Genomic DNA, 21,154 nt, shown 5'->3' with positions numbered 1-21,154 from the left:
GGATTTTTTACATTTTTAACATGCTAAATATCTTCTATAAATCTTTGCCTTTTTGAAAACAACGCTTTTCTTTTATTACGGTTGATCCGTCCGTCTGTAGTAGTTAGCTCTTTCTGGTAATTTAAACATGTTAGAATTTCCTATCAATTTCAAACATTGCATGATGATTCCTATGACAGTAAGGTACGATTTAGGAAGCGCAGCAACTAACCGCATTCAAAAGTAACAGGACTTTCGCCTGTCTGTTTGTCTGTCTGCCTCTTCCGAATATTCTCGCTAGCCACTGAACTGATAGGGTTCTTCTTTACAGGGTAGCTTCTCATAGGTCCTGGGAACGATTAAACTATATGGGGGAGGATACCACCATCTTCCCAAGAAAAATCGCCCCTAGAAAAAAAGACACCTGGGGGGACAGGGTCGATTTTTTCCCTTCCCCACCCCCAACCCTCTAGGGGCGTAGAGGCTAGTTGATATTTATATGCAGATACAGAATTTAAAACATAAAATCTGAAATGTATGTGAGGGATGGAGGGGACATTGGGCTGGTTATTTCAATAGTCCCCAAAGTTTGTAATATAGTTTTCTTATTCATTCGCTCAACAACTTTGGGGACTTTTATTGAATTTAGGTTCATAAAGTTGAGTGTCCAAAAGTTTTAATCACTGATATAATCAACAAAGGGGATAATTTTGTATAACATCATTGGGGATGTACATAGATTTACAGGCCATTGTCTTCTCCCTTTAGATCCCTGTAAGCCAGAGCAATTGGTAACAAATTTTGTTGTTATTACAGTACTTAACATATTTTGTAAACAACCTAAATGGTCTTCTCCGTATTTTATCTAGATTAGCTCTAAATATGACAAAGAATAAGAAGAAATAGAAGAAAGTTTAGGTTCAATGCTCTAAATATTACACAGAATAAGAAGAAATAGAAGAAAATGTAGGTTCATTGCTCTAAATATGCCAAAGAATAAGAAGAAATAGAATAAAGTTTAGGTTCATTGCTCTAAATATTACACAGAATAAGAAGAAATAGAAGAAAATGTAGGTTCATTGCTCTAAATATGCCAAAGAATAAGAAGAAATAGAAGAAAATATAGGTACATTGCTCTAAATATGACACAGAATGAGAAGAAATAGAAGTAAATACAGGTTCATTGCTCTAAATATGACATAGAATAAAAAGAAATAAAAGAAAATTTGGGTTCATTGCTCTAAATATGACATAGAATAAGAATAAATGGAAAAAGTATAGAATCATTGCTCTACATATGACATAGAATAAGAAGAAATAGAAGAAAATGTAGGTTCAGCTCAATCAATATCGAGATAGCATTTGAACTTTTTTGCATCTTAAATACTTACTTAAATACTTTTCATTCTTGGATAAGTATGTTTTTTGGGGGGTTTACCTGGAAAACTCTAATTTGTATGTTTCAAGGTGCGTGGAGAGGTCTAGAACTCGAAGCAACACCAATTAATATGAGAGAGGTAAATAATATGACAGATTAATATAAATTTTAACATGCAGCTGCGGTTATGGCCGGGGCTTGCAAAGGCTTGGAGCACTAACATCAGGCTCTTTATAGTGCCTATAAAAAAAGGGATAAATTTAAAAACTTTTGAGAAAAGTATCCCCAATGACGTCATATTAGGATGGTCCATTTTTCTAATATGACGTCATTATTGATACTTTAACCAAAAGTTTTAAAATTTATCCTGTCATTTATAGGCACTATAACGTGCTTAAAAAACAAACAAAAAACTATTTTTTTTATAATTTATTTATCTATTACAATATTTAACACATAGATAATATTAATTCTTATTATTACCAATTATAGATTAACAATAGAAAGATATGAATTTCAGACAATTTAAGCAAAATTTAATATACACATTTAACAAAATACTAAATTTTAATAATGATATATTTTAAATGCAAAAATATAAACAATTTTGAATAATATTTCAAGATAAAACATATGACATTTATACAGGGCTTTGCAGCCGCGAGTCAGCCGCGGCTAAGCATCAAATTTAAACCGATTGGTGGATGCTTTAAAACATTTTTTAAATAGAAGGATTGCCATATTTGGGTCAGGTTAGGACATACAGTTCAACAGTTGATTTATCAAATTGTAAAAGGATGATTTCCATGAGGTTTGAAGGCGGCCGACCCCCGGTGCCGAGCCCTGCATTTAACAGATTCAAGTTTTGGTGAAACTCTATTTTCAGATTATAGTTACATAGTAACAATATTAATTTCTATGAAAGACGATAACGAATATTAAAAAAACAGAGTCACAAAAGTTTAAATCATTAATCATGTTTTTTTTTATAATTTCTTTCTTAGTTTTCTATTTCTGTATGTGATACTTTAATATAACTTTAATTTAAATCCAAAAAATTTAGCAATAAGAAATTTGAAAATAAAAATTTTTGGTAGAAATTAATTTATGACCTTTTTGTTCTTTAATTCAACATATATCTTTAAATATCATATTTCAAACTATATAAAGTTGAGATCTTTAAACGAAAAAAAGCAGATTTTCTATGCTTTTAAGATCTATTGAAAAAGTTCTTTAAAACTTTATTAATATTAAATTTTTCCTTAATTTTTAATATTGATTGCTTTGTTATTTTAAAAAAATACATTGGCAGCTATTGTGAATTTTGGCAGTTAAAATGTGTTTAATGTATTATTTTACAAATAAAGTACATTATGAAAAATCTAATTTTATAGGTAACTTTGTAATTAATGATCTACATACCCAATTTTAAATAAATATTTTTATTTAGATTAATATTTCGGATCATGGAAAAAAAAATAGTGGGTTTCGTTGTACTTTCGCAGTAGCTTTAGGTTAGGTTGGGTAAATGTTAATGATTGCCCCACAGGATTAGGGGATTGGCCCCGCAGGGTCAGAACCCTCACAGGAGCTATAAATAAAAGAGAAGCTACAGTGAAAATACGACGAAACCCACTACTTCGTTTTCTGTCATGATCCAACATTTCTTTTAGCATTTAGATACTATTTATTCACTCGTTTCGTAGTGGTTATGTTGTTTATAGACTAAAACAGAATATGCTGCTTTGTTTTTTTTGGCGGTCGGCCAAAAAGGTATACTGCACTATATTCTGTAAGATTGCTCGTATATTTGACCTAAACTTTTTTTCAAAGGTTTTATCGACTAGATAAATGTGAAGGAATTGTTATTTATCGCATCGTATTATAGACAACTTTCCGTGGATATCAAAATTAAAATTTATAAAATTAATAACAGTTTTTTTAGCCCCGAGATGCCGAAGGCCAGGTTTACAAAAATGGTACTAGTTTACTGATTTTTATTTTAATATTCGTAGAAAATTGTCCGTAATACGATGCTATACATGATATTTCAGTATGGCTGAGGCCGATTCTAATCCAGCGGATATTAATCAGTTTCAAAGCCATATTGGAAATACTGTATTTGTTGAATTTGTTTATTAATATACATTACATATATCTTTAGGTTGGAAGGAAGAAAACATATCAAAACTATTAAAAGCTATTTTAATATAATAGGTTCTAATAAACAAACAAAAAATGGATACAGGCTTTTGTTTTCTTTGATAATTATTATACAGATGTATGGAATAGGAGTCATAACTAAGAAATTATTTAAATTTGGGTTTATTTAAAAAAAACTCACATACTAATTAACGTAAAATCAATCTTTTCTTTAATTCTTAAGTATGTAATTTTTATTTTTGTTATATGCGTATCATAACGTATGGTATATATATGAAGTTATTATCTTAGATTAGTATCTTATATTTTTAAGAGATGAGACATGTTTTCAATCTTTCAACCTAATTATTGATTTCCTTTAAAAACATAGGATTACTTTTACAACAAAAATATACAACAGATCTTCTTATTCTTTTTTAAAAAGCTTTGCAGAAAATACTATAAGAATTATTTGCTAGAAGAAATTACTTTTAAAAGATTAAATCATTAAAAAATAATATATGTATAAGGTTTTAAAGTTTGTTCTTTATTTGATATTTAAATTTAGATTATGTTCATAAAAAAATGTAGAAGATATTAATTTAACATATAGATGTATTTGTCAAAATATTTTCTACTCAAGATTTATTATTACAAGTGGATAATACAGTAAGGACCTTGAATTGTTTACTGTAAAATAGAGAGATATTATAAGGGATCTAAAGGGATAAAATAATAATAACTGATAAATTGAGTATATCCCCAATGATGATTCACAAAGTTACCCCCTATGTATATTACAATTAGTGGCTGAAACCCTTGGACACTCAACTTGATAAACCAATCAAAATTCAAAAAAAGTCCTCAAAGTTGTTAAGCGAACGAATAAAAAGCGTTGTTATAAAACTTTGGGGACTAGTGTAATAAACAACCCATTGTCTCCTTTCTCTCTGGAATCAAATAAAGATTTTTTTTATGACAAACACCCAATAGATTGAAAATTTAGGCAAGTTTAAAAGTACAAGGGCAAATAACTAATGAAATTTTTGCTCTAATAATGGTTTAATTAATATTTGTAAAACTCGAGTAAAAACTCTGATGTACTGTATAAAACCGCACCTTGAATTGACTTTGTTAATAATTATCGTTTACAGGTCTTATCAATTTTAAGTATTTTCTATTCATATAATAGGGAAAGACAGGTTGATAACTTCATATGATTATAAAATGGCCAGGAGATTTTGTAGTCAACCGGGATGATAATAAACATGATTTTATTTTCAGTGATAGTAAAAAAGGTATCACTTTTGAATTATTATTTTACTATAATATTACATACCATATTCTGTTGGGATGAATTTTAATTATTACTCATTTTACAATCCTAATGCTAAATCAGATCCCCCTGCTGAGGACATCTTTCTTCTGCAAATTTATGCTCTTTTGCAACGATTTGGATGTGTTAATATTCCCAATGCTATTGGTTGATTTTCAAAGACCCAATTGAATGACAGGACGAGTTGGGGATATACAGTTATTTCCCTCTCTATTGTTTTACTCTAATATAATAATCACTGTATGATCCTGAACAGTATGCCCACCTAAGAATTTCCACTCTATTTTACTGTAATCAACTTGACATCCTTACTTTGTTATCTTACAACATAATATTTTCTTCATATTCTCATTTCCTCTCTCTTACTTTTCCAATTAAACATTTTCTTTATTCTCTAGTAGGTAAACAGGGAGAGGTATATGGCAAATAAATAATCAATTTTCCCTCTCTACTAAAAAACAGTACAACATCGGTTATAGTATATTGTAAACTAGCGACTACGCCCCTAGAGACCTCTAGGTGTACTTGGTTTGGAGTAATTGAATTCGATAACCCATTTTTTTATTTTATATTTAAAAAGATAAAGAAAAACTATTACTCTTGGTAGAATGGTGATACCCTTCCCCTAAATAGTTACAAACCTCTCCAGGACCGTGAGAAGCTACCCTGTAAAGATGAACCATATCGGTTCAGAGGTTAGCGAGATCCATCGGTACAAACAGACACACAGACAAACATCCTGTTACTTTATTATAAGGATTAATTCAATTTTGTCTACCATATGTATGTATATCCCTGTAACTTTCTCATCAAGTAAATAAAACTGCGCAATTACATATTGTTTTAATATAAGGAAAAATAAAATTGTTAATGAAAAACTTAATATAAAAACAAATTATATTTATCACACATTAAAAAGATGATTATATCAAAAGCAGCAAATTTTAGTGAGGCAAAATTATCCCCTCTAAATTTTTAGCGATCCTCACTGATTTTAGTGTGGCAAAAGATTTTTTAAAATTCACCTCTGTACACACCAGTGCTCTAGACTTATAAACCGACATGTAAAGACTTGTAAAGATACTACTATAACTATAAAATTGTACAAAAATAAGATTACTCAAATACTACATAAATTTAATACACATTTAAAGCAGCTTAAAGTGCCTATAAAAATGACAGCATACAATAAAAATGACGGATCATGGAAAGAAAACAAAGTCATTCCTAATTAGGACAGAAGTCACTGGAAATTGATCTAAGGAAGGCTACTTATGTCCTTCATCTAACAAAATCTAACTTAAGGGAGGTGACTTATGTCCTTTGTCTGACAAATTCTTACATTAGGAAGGCTGCTTATGTCCTTCATCTTGCAAAACATAGCAAAGTTTTGCAAGAATTTGCTATGTTTTGTAAGAATTTGCTATGTTTTGCAAGAATTAGCTATGTGAAGGACAGAAAAGCTAAGTTTTCCAAGAATTTGCTATGTTTTGCAAGAATTTGCTATGTTTTGTGAGAATTTTTTATGTTTTGCAAGAATTTGCTATGTTTTGTAAGAATTTGCTATGTTTTGCAAGAATTTGCTATGTTTTGTAAGAATTTGCAATGTTTTGCAAGAATTTGCTATGTTTTGTAAGAATTTGCTATGTTTTGCAAGAATTAGCTATGTGAAGGACAGAAAAGCTAAGTTTTCCAAGAATTTGCTATGTTTTGTAAGAATTTGCTATGATTTGCAAGAATTTGCTATGTTTTGTAAGAATTTGCTATGTTTTGCAAGAATTTGCTATGTTTTGTAAGAATTTGCAATGTTTTGCAAGAATTTGCTATGTTTTGTAAGAATTTGCTATGTTTTGCAAGAATTAGCTATGTGAAGGACAGAAAAGCTAAGTTTTCCAAGAATTTGCTATGTTTTGCAAGAATTTGCTATATTTTGCAAGAATTTGCTATGTTTTGCAAGAATTTGCTATGTTTTGTAAGAATTTGCAAGAATTTGTTATGTTTTGTAAGAATTTGCAATGTTTTGCAAGAATTTGCTATGTTTTGTAAGAATTTGCTATGTTTTGCAAGAATTAGCTATGTGAAGGACAGAAAAGCTAAGTTTTCCAAGAATTTGCTATGTTTTGCAAGAATTTGCTATGTTTTGTAAGAATTTGCTATGTTTTGCAAGAATTTGCTATGTTTTGTAAGAATTTGCTATGTTTTGCAAGAATTTGCTATGTTTTGTAAGAATTTGCTATGTTTTGCAAGAATTTGCTATGTTTTGCAAGAATTAGCTATGTGAAGGACAGAAAAGCTAAGTTTTCTAATATTTTGCTATGTGATGGACCAAAAACCAATTTTATGCAAGATTTTGCTATGTGAAGGATCAAAAAGCTAGGTTTTGTGAGGTGAAGGGAGGCTACTTATGTCCTCAATCTTGCAAAATCTTTGTTAAGGGAGGCATGTTATGCCCTTCATCTAACAAATTCTCACTCAAGGAAGGCTACTTATGTCCTTCCTAGGAAGGTGACTTCTGTCCTAATTTAGGAATGACTTTGTTTTCTTTCCATGATCCAAAATGACCTATGATGGGCCAGTATACATTTTACCATTAGACACTTAAAATGCATACTGTCCTATTATTGGTCATTTATATTGTAAGATGTAATTTTTATAGGCACTACAAGCTGCTTTCTGAGATTTGTAATAACCATTTCATTTTTCAATTTATGTTGTAGCTGAAGTTTTATTCTGTTGCAGGACAGGTTCAGGTTTAGAATAGTTGCAGCACTGACCCATGCTGGTAAACAGGTTTAGAAAGGCCGCCCTGATGTCCAAAGAAGATAAAGTATAGAAATAAAAACCTCAAATATAAATTGGAAAATTGAAGAAAAGTCACACTTGCGCAATAAAAAAACTTATAACCAACTTGAATTGTACGATTGTCCAGTTTGGAAAAAACTGAAATAATACATATTAAAAAGAAATTATATCGAATGTGCCAATAACATTATTTTGTCCAAATATTTTTTTAATAAATTCACGTTTAAATTTAATTTTGTACATGGGTTTGCACAATATATAAAGTTTAATCCATTGTGAATGGCCGAATGCCAGTCCGAATAGCTTTTAGTAAATTATTAAAAAAGTCATTCATTTTAGTAATATATTTGGATAATTTGTGTAAAGATGCGATTTTACTGATGACTTTTGGGACTTTCAAAAGTTCCAATTTTATTTGAGGCTAGCCAGGCAGAATCGTCTACCTGGATTCTATTCTATGCTTTGTCTTGTTTGCCTGATGTCAGAGCTGCACAAACAGTATATGTAGAAGTTGAGGGTGAAGTTCAGCAGCTCCAGGTTGTTGGCTACAGCTCTGCAGATACACATTACACACATATTTTAACAATATCTACTAATTTTTTAATTGGTAGGATATGCATTTTTAAAAGCAAAGATTTTCTATAAATTAGGTAGGTCCGTCCGTAATGCTAAGATTTTTTTCGTGTAACGGTTAGCTCTTTTGCTATTTTAGGTGTGTTAGAATAGTCCTCTACAAGAATTATTGTTCGTTTGTCCTTTTTTCAGATTTTTGAGCTTCGCTTTTTTGGTAGTTGCCTCCTTGTTTATTTTAAAAATTTGAGTAAAAAAATAAATTATAAGAAAACCTTTCCTTTGAAATTAGTAATACTATTTTCAGTATGGTTTCGAACCAGTTCTCAGCCTACTTGAAAAACATCGTATTATAAACTAATTTCTCGTATTTATTCGAATCCGGTGGACAGGAACCGGTTCTCATCAATACGAAAAAACTATGTCTATCATCGTATTATAAACCGCTTTCTACGAATAATAATTGTACATTCTATATCCGCGGAAAGCGGTTTATAATACGATGAAAGAAATAACTATTCCACGCATATTAAAATGACAATCATTAAATTGATACCAGATTTGTTAATCCGAGCCTTCGGCCAGTCGGAGTTAACAAAACTAAGTTTAAACTTGAATTTGTTTATAACCGCGGAAAGCTGTTTATAATACGATACGATGAACAACCATTAATATCTACATTTTGTAGAACCATTTAAAATAATAAATTAGCCTGTGTCAGAAGCAAGAATTGCAAGTATAGAATTTCAATACTATTGTTTATCCTCCTTTAGAAATAAAAAGGATATTTTTGTGTAATCCTTATACTAAAGTAACAGGATGTCTGTGTGTTTGTCTGTGTGTTTGTATGTTTGTACCGAAGGATCTCGCTAACCGCTGAACACATCGGGTTCTCCTTAATAGGGTAGCTTCTCATGGGTCCCGGGAAGGTTTATAACTATTTTGGGGGAGGGTACCACCACCCTCCCAAGAGAAATCGCCCCTAGAAAAAAATTACCCATCCCGAAAAAGAGACTTGAACGAAACATAAACCAATTATTTTTCTAATTAGATATTTTGGATCATGGAAAGAAAACAAAGTCATTCCTAATTAGGACAGAAGTCACTGGAAATTGATCTAAGGAAGGCTACTTATGTCCTTCATCTAACAAAATCTAACTTAAGGGAGGTGACTTATGTCCTTTGTCTGACAAATTCTTACATTAGGAAGGCTGCTTATGTCCTTCATCTTGCAAAACATAGCAAATTCTTGCAAAACATAGCAAATTCTTGGAAAACTTAGCTTTTCTGTCCTTCACATAGCTAATTCTTGCAAAACATAGCAAATTCTTACAAAACATAGCAAATTCTTGCAAAACATAGCAAATTCTTGCAAAACATAGCAAATTCTTGGAAAACTTAGCTTTTCTGTCCTTCACATAGCTAATTCTTGCAAAACATAGCAAATTCTTACAAAACATAGCAAATTCTTGCAAAACATTGCAAATTCTTACAAAACATAGCAAATTCTTGCAAAACATAGCAAATTCTTACAAAACATAGCAAATTCTTGCAAAACATAGCAAATTCTTACAAAACATAGCAAATTCTTGGAAAACTTAGCTTTTCTGTCCTTCACATAGCTAATTCTTGCAAAACATAGCAAATTCTTACAAAACATAGCAAATTCTTGCAAAACATTGCAAATTCTTACAAAACATAGCAAATTCTTGCAAAACATAGCAAATTCTTACAAAACATAGCAAATTCTTGCAAAACATAGCAAATTCTTACAAAACATAGCAAATTCTTGGAAAACTTAGCTTTTCTGTCCTTCACATAGCTAATTCTTGCAAAACATAGCAAATTCTTACAAAACATAGCAAATTCTTGCAAAACATTGCAAATACTTACAATACATAGCAAATTCTTGCAAAACATAGCAAATTCTTGCAAAACATAGCAAATTCTTGCAAAACATAGCAAATTCTTGCAAAACATAGCAAATTCTTTGAAAACTTAGCTTTTCTATCCTTCACATAGCTAATTCTTGCAAAACATAGCAAATTCTTACAAAACATAGCAAATTCTTGCAAAACATTGCAAATTCTTACAAAACATAGCAAATTCTTGGAAAACTTAGCTTTTCTGTCCTTTACACAGCTAATTCTTGCAAAACATAGCAAATTCTTACAAAACATAGCAAATTCTTGCAAAACATTGCAAATTCTTACAAAACATAGCAAATTCTTGCAAAACATAGCAAATTCTTACAAAACATAGCAAATTCTTGGAAAACTTAGCTTTTCTGTCCTTCACATAGCTTATTCTTGCAAAACATAGCAAATTCTTACAAAACATAGCAAATTCTTGCAAAACATTGCAAATTCTTACAAAACATAGCAAATTCTTGCAAAACATAGCAAATTCTTGCAAAACATAGCAAATTCTTGCAAAATACAGCAAATTCTTGCAAAACATAGCAAATTCTTGGAAAACTTAGCTTTTCTGTCCTTCACATAGCTTATTCTTGCAAAACATAGCAAATTCTTACAAAACACAGCAAATTCTTGCATAACTTAGCAAATTCTTGCAATAAGGGTCCCAAACTCAAAAACAAATTTTCAGCGCGATCCGACCACCGATTCTTGAGATACGGTGACCTGGTGTCCTTGGTACCGACTGTAAGATTTGGGAAATGGTTCGAATCCTTAGTAAATTTGGCTAAGTCCAAAAATATTTTGACACTTAGTCAAATTTTTGAAGAAAAAATACCCAAGTGACACCAAGCGTACCTACTGAGAGGACACCAGGTCGAAAATATTCTAAGTGTCAAAAAATTTTGGACTTAGCCAAATTTACTAAGGATTCGAACCATTTCCCAAATCTTACTGTCGGTACCAAGGACACCAGGTCACCATATCTCGAGAACCGGTGATCGGATCGCGCTGAAAATTCGTTTTTGAGTTTGGGACCCTCCTTGTATGAATTTGCTATGTTTTGCAAGAATTTGCTATGTTTTGTAAGAATTTGCTATGTTTTGCAAGAATTAGCTATGTGAAGGACAGAAAAGCTAAGTTTTCCAAGAATTTGCTATGTTTTGCAAGAATTTGCTATGTTTTGCAAGATTTTGCTATGTTTTGCAAGAATTTGCTATGTTTTGCAAGAATTTGCTATGTTTTGCAAGAATTTGCTATGTGAAGGACAGAAAAGCTAAGTTTTCTAAGAATTTGCTATGTTTTGTAAGAATTTGCTATGTTTTGCAAGAATTAGCTATGTGAAGGACAGAAAAGCTAAGTTTTGCAAGAATTTGCTATGTTTTGTAAGAATTTGCTATGTTTTGCAAGAATTTGCTATGTTTTGTAAGAATTTGCTATGTTTTGCAAGAATTAGCTATGTGAAGGACAGAAAAGCTAAGTTTTCAAAGAATTTGCTATGCTTTGCAAGAATTTGCTATGTTTTGCAAGAATTTGCTATGTTTTGCAAGAATTTGCTATGTGAAGGACAGAAAAGCTAAGTTTTCTAAGAATTTGCTATGTTTTGTAAGAATTTGCTATGTTTCGCAAGAATTAGCTATGTGAAGGACAGAAAAGCTAAGTTTTGCAAGAATTTGCTATGTTTTGCAAGAATTTGCTATGTTTTGCAAGAATTTGCTATGTTTTGCAAGAATTTGCTATGTGAAGGACAGAAAAGCTAAGTTTTCTAAGAATTTGCTATGTTTCGTAAGAATTTGCTATGTTTTGCAAGAATTTGCTATGTTTTGTAAGAATTTGCTATGTTTTGCAAGAATTTGCTATGTTTTGTAAGAATTTGCTATGTTTTGCAAGAATTAGCTATGTGAAGGACAGAAAAGCTAAGTTTTCCAAGAATTTGCTATGTTTTGCAAGAATTTGCTATGTTTTGCAAGAATTTGCTATGTGAAGGACAGAAAAGCTAAGTTTTCTAAGAATTTGCTATGTTTTGTAAGAATTTGCTATGTTTTGCAAGAATTAGCTATGTGAAGGACAGAAAAGCTAAGTTTTGCAAGAATTTGCTATGTTTTGCAAGAATTTGCTATGTTTTGCAAGAATTTGCTATGTTTTGCAAGAATTTGCTATGTTTTGCAAGAATTTGCTATGTGAAGGACAGAAAAGCTAAGTTTTCTAAGAATTTGCTATGTTTTGTAAGAATTTGCTATGTTTTGCAAGAATTAGCTATGTGAAGGACAGAAAAGCTAAGTTTTCCAAGAATTTGCTATGTTTTGCAAGAATTTGCTATGTTTTGCAAGAATTTGCTATGTGAAGGACAGAAAAGCTAAGTTTTCTAAGAATTTGCTATGTTTTGTAAGAATTTGCTATGTTTTGCAAGAATTAGCTATGTGAAGGACAGAAAAGCTAAGTTTTCCAAGAATTTGCTATGTTTTGCAAGAATTTGCTATGTTTTGCAAGAATTTGCTATGTTTTGCAAGAATTTGCTATGTTTTGCAAGAATTTGCTATGTTTTGCAAGAATTTGCTATGTTTTGTAAGAATTTGCTATTTTTTGCAAGAATTTGCTATGTTTTGCAAGAATTAGCTATGTGATGGACCAAAAACCAATTTTATGCAAGATTTTGCTATGTGCAGGATCAAAAAGCTAGGTTTTGTGAGGTGAAGGGAGGCTACTTATGTCCTCAATCTTGCAAAATCTTTGTTAAGGGAGGCATGTTATGCCCTTCATCTAACAAATTCTCACTTAAGGAAGGCTACTTATGTCCTTCCTAGGAAGGTGACTTCTGTCCTAATTTAGGAATGACTTTGTTTTCTTTCCATGATCCGATATTTTAAATAAAAGAAACATTCAAAGTGCCACTAGAGGCCTCTAGGGGCGTAGCCGCTAGTTTAAATATAAACTAGTAATATTTTCCGAATCAAATTGTTTTAGGTGCTTTATACAATAGTGCTTTATTGTTTAGTTTAGAATTATGCATGATCAATTTTACCAAGAAAACTTGTGTCGAATAGTTTAAATATAAGCAATAATAGTCATACGTTTTAAAAGTTATAAGCGTTTGTTTTTAATAATTAATCTTTAAGTAAAAAAAATGTGTATTATTGTCATGAAAAGTGTAAATTTGTCTATAGGCCATATCCATCCCTCCTACTGGAGGAAATAACTGACCAATAAATTAAAACCATTGTAGCGACATAAACGGATGACAAAATTATCCCTGTCATAACATCCACGTATTCTAATACCTAATCCCCTCCCCTCCTACTGTAGGATATAACTGACCAATAAATTAGAACAATTGTAGCGACATAAACTGACGACAAAATTATCCCTGTCATAATATCCAGGTATTCTAAATCCTTAGAAATACATCACAGTCATCACTTGACTAAAATTGACCAAAAGAAAAGGATTAAGATACCTTGTTTCTGGCTAAAGTCAGGTATCTAAAGGGACAAGACAATGGTCTAAAAATTAATGCACATCCCCAATGATGATGAACAAAATTACGCCTTCAGTAGATTATAATTAGTGGTAGAAATATGTAAACACTTAACTTAATGAGTCCCCTTCCTCCCTGAGCTAAAGTAGTTCAGGAATAATATCAAAAAGTGTGCATTTGTTTAAGTAAAATTTAAGAATTATATTTAGCAAAGCGAACGTATACTTTTAATTGGCGCAGGAATAAAAGCTTAACAACTTTTTTCATTTAAAAAAAGTGAAACAATTGATAAATATGTTTTACTTAAGAAACACCAATAATAGGTAATTATTAAGGCACCATAAAAAAGCTTCACAAATAACAGTTATATGTTTTATTTCCATTGCATTTATGAAAACAGGTTTATTTGCAAATATTACAGAATACTTAGGAAACATTAGAGAGAAATAAATCTAAATGTAAGAAGATAAGAGCTGGAGGGCGATTCTAAAATATTTCTGGGAAAAATAAAATTAATTCTTAAAGAAGCTTTTAGGTTTTTTACTATAAAAAGGACGTCATACTGGCTTACCATTGGTAATTTGTATTGTATGACGTTATTTTTATGTACTGTGAAGACCTTCATTCTTAAAATTAACGTTTATTCTTACCCCATCCCACACAACTAAGGACTTATTAAAATTTTATGTTTTTTGAATTTCTAAAAATGATTTGTACACTTTATTAAAATGAAACGCCAAGGATTAAAGTCAGGGCTCGGCAGCCGCGCATAAGCCTCAAATTAAATCCGCTAGTGTGACAGACATTTTTTTTCTTGAAGATAGATTGTCTGTTTAGGAACAGGTTTAGACATCCAGCTGAATTTTAAAGTTATAATATGACGATTTCACTGAAGCTTACATGCGGCTGAGGCGCGGCTGTCGAGCCCTTAGTAAAGTTGCTGAACTGTTGAAGTGTTGAACATATGTGTTGAATTATTGCGAATATATGTGTCAGTTTCTTACAACTTTACACAACTATAAAAACAATTTGACTTGAGTAAGAATTCACATTTGTCTTCTCTCCTTCGCTACTCTGCCGCTCTATAAGCTTTGATATTTTTAAGGTAAGTTTGTCCATCTTTTTAAACAAAACGAAGCCTTTTTATAATTAGGGTCGGTCAGTACGTCTGTGCGTCGGGAACGGTTAGCTCTTTTCTTTAATTTAGACATGTTATAATTGTCCTATCAATTTCAAACTTTGCACGATGCAGGGATAAGGGATGGGAAACGTAGAAAAATATAATTTCAGGCCTATTTCAAGCCTAGGCCTAAAAAACGAATTATGGGATGGCGCAGTAGTTCGTTATCAACGCTAATGAAATAGCGATGAACTCCAATTTAGTTTCCGAAAGTGTACCTAGCGTCCGGGTCCTATCTCAAAATTTGCTACAAGCTAAAAAAGCTTCAAACTTCCAAAAAAAATCAAAATTTGAAAATTAAAATTTTACATGTATAATATATAAATTGTTTTTACATTATATCGCTTTTCTCTTTGACAGGAGTAGCTGAAAATAGCGTTTGCAATATTTGGGTTATCTGCTGTACACTTTAGGAAACTAGGGCTCGAATAGGAAATCCATTTGGAGCTGATCGAAATAGCTGTGTGTGTGTGAAGATAAATTATAGAATAAAATTCAGGTAGCTAGTCTAAAGTAAAAATATATATATTTTTATAAACCAATATATTAATGGCTTTTGTTAAAATCACGTTATGATGTTTTTTTGTCTCCCAAAATTTTTTTCATCTTTTACTCTAGTAATTTGAATTTTTCCAAAAACTACAGTGTGTTTTTTTTATGAGAACTTTTTTGAAAGCAATTTTACCCCACTCATAGTTATCAGAATTTAATGATTAATGGCTTATTTTCTTCGTTTTTTAATACAATTATTAGAACACCAAAAAAAAATTTCAGTTTTTATTTAAAAAGTACAGTAAAATGTAAAATTCAAAACTTAGGTGTCAACATCTAAAAATGGTTTTAGCGCATTTTTCTTATGCCTAAATCTTCTACCCTTTGCAAGAAAAAAATTAAATTTTCTGTAGTCGACTTTGGGGGGGCAGTACTCCCTCCCTGGTTGAGATATGACACTAAAACTTTTATATGTTCTAGTTCATGTCCCCAATAGTATCTGTAGACATTTTTAGCCCTATATCTCAATTTTGAAGCATTTAGCAGCCATTCTTGCAAAAGGTAGAATATTTAAGCATAAGAAAAATGCACTAAAACCATTTTTAGATGTTGACACCTAAGTTTTGAATTTTACATTTTACTGTACTTTTTAAATAAAAACTGAAATATTTTTGGGTGTTCTATTAGTTGCATTCAAAAACGAAGAAAATAAGCCATTAATCATTAAATTCTGATAATTATAAGTGGGGTAAAATTGCTTTCAAAAATGTTCTCATAAAAAAAACACACTGTATCATTGGGTTTGCCTCAGACAGATTTTGTTTTTATTTTTATTAAAGAGTAAAAATTTTATTTGAAAATATTTTATCACTGCTAATTAAAATTCTAAATAAATAAATAAATTTAGTACAAGTAAATTAGCACTTGGGTAACATTCTATCAATTCTTTTTGTTCCATGAATAATATTTTTGTACTTTTTAGCATACAATAGTACTGAGGTGTTTCAATCAATTCCGTATAAAGTTTTAAAATTTAAAATACAACATTTCATTTATAAACTACCAAATGAATAATTTGTAGCTACCTACTTTCCAAAAAATAATCCCTCTGTCTTTGTTTTTTATATATGGTATTTTTTATGTAAAACTCTGGGCAGATTTGATAATTTAGCTGATGTGAATGAACACCTTTTCCTATTATTTCCTATCTTTATTTAGAAGCAGACGAAATAATTTTTTTCATTGCCACGTTTTTTATATTCTCATCCGCCAATTGTCAATTGGTTTAGAGCGATAGCTAATTGAGAACGTCCGCCAGTGATGTTATTTAATTAGGAATTGGTAAAAGTTGCAATATCCCTTTAGAATCTAGGTCGTGACCTAATTAATGGCCAGGTTTCCTATCCCTTATCCCTGGCTTGATGTAGTTAGGTACAATTAGTTAGGTAGAAAGCGTAGCTAATTTATAATCATTACCAGTAAGACAGTACGTCCTTATAAAACAATTTTTATGTAACTTTTGATTACAACAAAATTTTCTTTCAAAGTAGAAATACACCGACATTTTTAGACAATATTTGCAAAGTTTCGCTGCTAAGAATATTTTCATCCTTTTTACTAGCAGCACTTGGAAAGATTGATTTCTGTTTTTGTTTGCTCAATATCTTTCTTCCAATACAAATTATTTTCAAAAATATTAGGAAAAATAAACGAATAACAATGATTTTTTCAATTTCAAAGATTACAAGATCATTAAAAAATATATGACAAAAAGCCTTTAAAGTATTATTGTCGGAAAAGAGACTAGAATAGAATTTTATCTAATAGTCTCAGAAAAATTCATATGTAAATTTTCAAAAATGGAAGCGGAATGCTTAGAACATAATATTTTTATATATTTATTTTTAAGTCTTCATTATAAAATTGCTCCTGATGTTGTGACTAAATGTCCAAAGAATAACCATTAAAAAAGCATGAATATAGGAAAATTATATCATTTTAAAAAGTAGTTTATAAACAGTTTAAAAAGCAACATGTAAGCACAATTTTTTTTATATTGTTTATAGATTTGCTACGCTTTCCACATTGTACCTTATTTTCACCAAAATCATTTAAAAAAGCTTGAATTCGATATGATGATAGAGCTATCCTATGCTTATCTTGTTTAACAGACGGATAATCTTAGGTGTATTTTTATCTACAAAAATTTTATTATGAAATAAGACGCAAAAACTATTACATTCATTAGATTTTTAAAAATTTTATAATTTTATTCAAAATCGGGTATTATCCTCTTAGAATTTTTTTTTTCATTATTGAAAATTTGAGTAACCCCCCCTCCCCCCCCCCCCAGACAGCGACCTATGAACTCTGGCCGCAGCGCTCGGCTCCCTAGCCTGCCTAGCCGCAGCGCTCGGCCCCCTTGCCTGCCTAGCCGCAGCGCTCGGCCTCCTTGCCTGCCTAGCCGCAGCGCTCGGCTCCCTAGCCTAAAACCTAACCTAAAATAGTTGTTCGTCGGTAGTCGAGGGGGGGGGGGAGAGGGAGGGGGGTACAAAATTGAAAAAATTGAAAAAAAATTTTCTAAGAGGATAACGCCCAAAATCGATATTTCTCTTTGGATCTCTTAAAAACATCCGCCTCTTTACAAAATTTGATTAACTTTTTTCTTGAAAATTTAATAATATTATGTACATTTTGATCTGCGCCGAGTAATAAGTAACAAAAAGTAACTAATTGTTCGTTTAATCAAATCATTTATTATTTTTAAAAGCGAAGCTTTTCTATAATTAGGGTCGGTCCGTCCGTCCGTGCGTCCGAGATAGATAGCTTTTATTAATTAATTTAGGCATGTTAGAATTCTCTTATCGATTTCAAACTTTGCACGATGATTCCTGTAGTTGTTAGGTACGATTTAGAAAGCGTAGCAACTCTATAATCATTACCAGAATGTCCGTATGTCCATTTTAAATATGTTGATTTTTCTACTTTTTTAACAATAAATTTTTGGTCTTATTTTTGGTATATTGATTCCTAAGACAACAAAAACAACATTATAGGCGAAGCAACTCTATAATCAAGTCCTGAAAATGTGAGTATGTCCATAAACATTATCCTGTATCAAGCAGTTTTTCAACAAATTTACTTACAATTTTGCTTTGACTTTTATACATTTATATTTTGATTATTCAGTTCTGACACTATACAAGTGTTAATGACCGTTTGTCCTACCGTTTCAGTGCTTCGCTTTTATGGATGTTGTCATCCTTGTTAAAAAGAAAATTTGAGCATGTCATATTTTTGTTGGAGGTCTGTCAACCCTTTCCCTTCAAATCAGACATGTACTAAAAGAAAAACAAGAGTTACATTTGATGATTTTGTTTGTAGACGACGTCATACTGGCCTACTATGGGTCAATAATAATGTTTACTGGCCTGCTATTGGTAATAAAGTCTGTGTATTGACTATTATTGGTCATTTGTATTTTTCATAGGCACTATTAAGAGCTTCTTTGCACTTTTTCTCGTATTCATTCGAATCCGGTTGATAGGAACCGTTTCTCATCCATACGAAAAAACTATGTCTAGCATCGTATTATAAACGACTTTCTACGAATATAAAAATGTACAATCATAAGATTAAACCCATTTTTTTAGGCCGTGCCTTCGGCACCTCGGGTCTAAAAACTGGTTTTAATCTTATAATTGTACATTCTATATCCGCGGAAAGCCGTTTGTAATACGATGCGAGAAATAACTATTCTTTCACTTTCTTTACAAATTTTGCTTTTTGATTTAAAACTAAATATAAGGGCTAGAGTATTGAATTTCACAAACCTAATAAGTAGGCCCAATATTTTTAAACAAATATATTTGATTTAAATCAACAAATTATTCATAATTTTTATGCGACATTTAGAACACCTTGACTTAAGGAAAACGTTTGATACAGACGTGTTTTATATGATTTGCGAATTAAATCGCATTATATCAGAGAGTTAAATATTAATAGTAAAAACTTTACAATGGAAATAAAAAAATTAGCCAAAAAAGAGCCAAATCACGAAACCCCTTAAGAATGATACAAAACTTTTCAGAAAATAGGGAAGCTATAGGTTTAGCCGTTTACAAGATACCACTTAACACACTAAAGAAAGATAGACATCCTTTTTATTTCATATAAAAAACTGCTACAATTCTTCCCTCTCTGTGGATTTTTACCAAAATGCTTAATGCAAAACTTTTCTTGGTTTTGACATATTCTGCAGATCTTAGCAATTTTGTCGGAAAACATTTAAACAAGGATTCTTAGATCTGTAAGTAGCGCAAGAACTTTTGGTAGATGCAGTGCAAATATATTAGTTAACGTAAATATTATTATATTACATATTGCATTTTTTTTATAGAAAGGAAGGGGAAAATTGATCTGAGGTGGATTCTTAAAAAAAATTTGCCCCACTAATCGCGTAGTCGGGCAAAATTGTTTTCGTGAAAAATCCACCAAAATCACATTAAAAATCTACAAAAATTAAACAAAATCATAGAAGGGTTATTAACATATGATTTAATTTAATTTTTGTAGATTTTTAATGTGATTTTGGTGGATTTTTCACGAAAACAATTTTTCCCCACTAAGCGATTAGTGGGGCAAATTTTTTTTAAAGAATCCACCTCTGTTTATTACATCAATCCTCAAAGTTTTTAATAATGTTTTCTTATTTGTTGGCTTAGCAATTTTGATTGGCTGATTCATTAAGTTGAGTATCCAAACTTTTCAATCAATAATTGTAATCTACAGAAGAGGGAATTTTGTGTATCATCATTGGGGATGCTAATCAATTTATCGGCCATTGTCTTGGCCCTAAACACAAAAAAATAAGTCAATGAATAAAGTGGACCAAACTGTCTTGGTTGGTCGGACTGACTGAAATGCAGAAGGACCCACCAAAGATATAGAGTAGCCGCACAACGGAAATATTTATTTGATAAATTCTAATCTCCATGGACCATTCTTTCAAAATCACGCTAGATATGTTTATTCATCACGAATTAAAACAGATCGGTCTTAATACACCGGAAATAAATCGGATTCGTAACCAGTTATAGAAACGTATTTAAATATTTCTGGTTCTATCCTTATAATAAAGTAACAGGATTTCTGTCTGTCTGTTTGTTTGTTGTACCGAAGGATATCGCTAACCGATATGATTCTCCTTTACAGGGTAGCTCCTCAAGTCTCCCTAGATGCATCTAGGGGCGTAGCCGCTAGTGTGTATATATGTTTGTAATTAGTTATTGAAAATTCTGTAGAAGAAAAGAATTAGCTATTACTTTCGTGCATATACATGGACGTGATTCGAATATATTCCAATATTCAGGGAAGAAGGGGACATTGGGCTGTTTATTACACTAGTCCCCAAAGTCTTAAAACAACGTTTTTATAATCGTTGTCTTAACAATCTTGGGGACTTTTATCGAATTTTGATTTGTTAGTTTATTTAGTTGTGTGTCCAAGTGGTTGTATTCTGTAGAATATCAACATTGGGGATGTACATCAATTTACCGGCCATTATCTTATCCGCGCAGGTTAGAGAGTTAGTAAGCATAGAAAAAAGTACAAAAAAGTAATATAAGGGGAGTAATCATTTTGTGTGACAATGTAGGGGCAATTTCTCCATGGAGGGTGGTGGTACCCTCCCACGAAATAGTTACAAACCTTTCCAGATATGCCTATGAAAAGCTACATTGTAAACGAGAACCATATCGGTTTTTTAGTTCAGCGGGTTCCTTCGGTACACATACAGGCAGACATACAGCGCTAGATCCTTCTACTCTTATGTAAGCATAATAGACGTTATAGCCCTTGCAATTGGATCAGTAGTTAATGA

General features: G+C 31.3%; 1 protein-coding gene across 1 annotated transcript; it reads right to left on the bottom strand.

Moving 5' to 3' along the window:
- Nucleotides 1–7,463: 7,463 nt before the first annotated feature.
- LOC145315728 (putative G-protein coupled receptor AH9.1) lies at nt 7,464–8,286 on the bottom strand. Its single transcript, XM_080155763.1, has 2 exons — nt 8,113–8,286; nt 7,464–7,641 (listed from the first exon to the last, which is right to left on the bottom strand). The coding sequence occupies exons 1-2, from the start codon at nt 8,211–8,213 to the stop codon at nt 7,542–7,544; spliced, it is 201 nt and encodes a 66-aa protein (XP_080011889.1). The 5' UTR covers nt 8,214–8,286; the 3' UTR covers nt 7,464–7,541.
- Between the last annotated feature and the right edge of the window lie 12,868 nt (nt 8,287–21,154).

This window comes from Acartia tonsa, chromosome 4 (assembly GCF_053477335.1).
Source record: "Acartia tonsa isolate MP-2025a chromosome 4, ASM5347733v1, whole genome shotgun sequence".
Taxonomy (NCBI): Eukaryota; Metazoa; Arthropoda; class Copepoda; order Calanoida; family Acartiidae; genus Acartia; species Acartia tonsa.
The sequence above is the reverse complement of the archived record's forward strand: the minus strand, read 5'-3'. Positions and strand labels throughout refer to the sequence as shown.

Bases quoted from the DNA above. Each gene is read 5' to 3' on its own strand.
- LOC145315728 (XM_080155763.1), bottom strand. From the start codon at position 8,213: ATGTGTGTAATGTGTATCTGCAGAGCTGTAGCCAACAACCTGGAGCTG. The intron at 7,642-8,112 runs GCAAACAAGACA...TTTGGACATCAG, and splicing joins TTGTGCAGCTCTGACATCAG to GGCGGCCTTTCTAAACCTGT.